The sequence below is a fragment of the Formica exsecta genome, unplaced genomic scaffold (assembly GCF_003651465.1).
Source record: "Formica exsecta isolate Colony F162 unplaced genomic scaffold, ASM365146v1 scaffold116, whole genome shotgun sequence".
NCBI classification, from domain to species: Eukaryota; Metazoa; Arthropoda; class Insecta; order Hymenoptera; family Formicidae; genus Formica; species Formica exsecta.
Genome location: NW_021848499.1, coordinates 1,500,208 through 1,503,403, shown reverse-complemented (window position 1 = coordinate 1,503,403; position 3,196 = coordinate 1,500,208). Strand labels below are relative to the sequence as shown.

General features: G+C 32.3%; 1 protein-coding gene across 1 annotated transcript in view; it reads right to left on the bottom strand.

The window, feature by feature from the left end:
- Window positions 1–2,253: 2,253 nt before the first annotated feature.
- Window positions 2,254–3,196, bottom strand: part of LOC115239443 — a 6,577-nt gene continuing 5,634 nt past the window's right edge. The window contains exon 5 of the mRNA XM_029813962.1: window positions 2,254–2,518. Within this exon, the coding sequence (XP_029669822.1) occupies window positions 2,418–2,518 (101 nt within the window). The 3' untranslated portion in view covers window positions 2,254–2,417. The remainder of the gene's footprint in view (window positions 2,519–3,196) is intronic.

Below are 3,196 nucleotides of genomic sequence, written 5' to 3'. Positions count from 1 at the left end.
CATTCTTATATACGGACGCTCCTGAGACAAAGCGTCGCGCTCCTTAGTTACGCGTATCTGGCGACTCGTCGCTAACGCACGAGCGGTGAGTGGAGGGCAATAGGCGTGAGCCACGAAATCGGCCCGAAAAGGGCAACTATCTCCGAGCACTGGTTTAATATGATTGGACCGCTTTGGAGACGTGCTAGGGATGTCGTCTCTCCGTGAAGCGAGGGGGGGATTTAAGGCGGCAGGAGGCACGAACCAAGCATCCATCTCTTCCGTGGCATTTAGTTCATCGAGTTATTGTTTTATTACCGAAAATGTATATCTTTTATGTAACTGCCTCAATAAGAACGAAATAAACATTTTATTGTACCAAATTATCGTTTTATTATCGACAATGATTTATACTTACCTACAGTAGCACGTAGCAAGTTTTTTTTTCAGTCATGCTAAATTCCAGAAGACCCATCGGTCTTTAATGATATCTCGTCGGTGTTTTCGATAATAAAACAATAATAACTGGATGAACTAAAATAACCGTATGAATTAAATAATTCGTGTAATTATCTTTGATGCAGTCAAAACGGCCGGTAATGTCAGCATTCTTCAATTACCTCCGGGCCTATCGGACCCACACTTCATGGTCACAAAAATTTACCCAGGACTGACAGTCTTTAATAGTATCTCGGTGATATATATGTATTTTTCATAAGACAATCATTATCACGGTATATCGAGATTTCATACATCATATATCACCGACTAGATACTATTAAAGACTGTCAAGCCCTGGGTAAATTTTTGGGACGCGGGTCTGAAAAAACATGCAGGTACGAGGAGTAGCTGAATCGGGGAATCGAACCCGAGTCTTTCGCTTTCCGGGCAACTGCTCTTACCACTGAGCTATTCAGACCTCACACCTTACGCCACTTTAACACAGTACATACGACTCCAGAGCGATGTTGGAATCTCGCTCCATGGATGCAGTGTCGATTGCCACGGAGAGACGACATCCCCAGCACGTCTCCAGAATTTGTACATATTTTAAAAAAAATTCAACTTATAAATGTATATCATATCTCATATCGTAGTCTTAACAAAATGAACCCCGCGTCACTATAAATGCCGCACCCTGTATATATATGTATATATATATATAATTTTATATAAATTTTCTTCTCGGCGATTTTTGTAAAGAAAAAAATCTCGATTCTATAGATATCATGTAAATGAATTCAGATATAGCCAAATCTGCAAAGATCACATATTGCAAATTATGCGCTATATATCATGTTGGCGAAACTTCGACAGCAGACGACCAGTCTGTCATTTCAGTTAGTGTAGGCAGAAAAGTATCAGAAAACGAGCAGTTCTTTCGTCATAATATACTAGCGCCAAAACGCCAAAAACTTTTGTTTAATTTTTGCAGCATTTGTTGTTACATATAGTCATGCAAAAACTGCTCACTTTTTTTATTGCATCTTTGTCAACGCTAACTGAGAAATGACAGATCATTATTAGCTGCTGAAGTTCTTTTAATATAGTATATAGCGCACAATTTGCAATACATGCTCTTCGCAGATTTGGCTCTCTCTCCGAATATATTATATACACACATATATAAAACTAATATACTATATATTTTATGTAATATATAATATTCTATGTACTATATATAATATGTATTTAATCTTATATATATAATTTAAAGTCAATTTTTACTTTAATGGCCAAATCGTTCTTTTACGAGATTTGTCTTTCTTCTGAATATTATATGTATATCCTATCAATTTTAATTCTTATTAGCATTTGTGTAATGCGATCATATGTTACGAACAGTATTATAAGAGGAACGCATTTCTTTAGGCGAGATTTTTTTGTGCAGTAAACTCGCATTCTCTTTCTCTCTCTTCCTTATACGAATGTAATAAACGTATTGTAATGGCAAATATAGCAATCAGATCCCCATGCCATAATAATTTTGTCTTCTGATATATTATTCATGGAGCATTCAATATTGCATTAACTCTTTCCTACTTTCATTAGTACTTTGTAAAGTACATTTTTTGTTTTAAGCTTGTAATATTTTGTGCAGATTAATAAAATCCTTTATGTACAAAAACTATCACAATAGGCATGATTGTAATTTCTAGTTTATAATTAAAATTTTGGAAATTTACGTAAAATATATTTACATCTTCTATATACACATACGCACACATACATAATTATTATTTTCTATACAAAAATTCCGGTTTCATATTTATATACCTGGTAATTAAGCTTTGCCTGCTTTATAAAATACGTATGTTTCACAAAAATATATTTATTTAATATTTTCATCGTATCGCGAAGAATTCTCTTTCAATGCAAAAATAATTTATTAAAATAATAATATACAAAATAATTTTTTAACATTGCGAATGTGCATTTTAAGTTAACAACAAATGCAACCTGAGTATCGTTAAAATCGTCAGGAACTTTGTAAGATTCGTGCTGGCGTGTGATCCTGCGCCAGTCGCCCTATATTTCCCTGCAAAAAAAAATAGTAATTAGTTAACAAAATAGATGCAATAACAATAAGCAAATAATATATCCAAACTAGTATTTTAAAATAATAACAATTATACAGAGAATTATCAAATATTTTCTGCTGCTTTTAATGATAAACTTTTTGTTTAGAAGGATACATTTAACGATTAAGTGAAATATTTTTTTTATGTATTAAATTAAGAACAATAAAAATAATTATGTAATTTAATCTAAAAAAACGAATATCACAACACGATTGTCCGTCGGATTCAATTCAAAAGTCGACATCACGAACAATAAGAGATAGTAATTCAAGTATAATCCGTGGATCAATTAATACTAACGTATATTTTTTACATTCGTGTATTGATGTTCTGACAATAATAAACGACGATAATGTCGCATCTTTATATTACAACATATGCTTGATGATATATATTTTAAGAAAAATGTTTAACGGCAGCACAGCTATCTTAATCTTAACAGCTATCCTTAGATAAGGAAATGCGTTTTCTTATTGTAATTATGTAAATTAATGTAAGAAATCTTTTCTTTCTACGATCATCCACTTGAAAAAATTGAATTTTTTTCAATTAAGTGAACGATATAATGCATATAATAGGTACGATCTAATGAAACGTGTATTTTGTGTATATTGTGAAATATATATATATATATA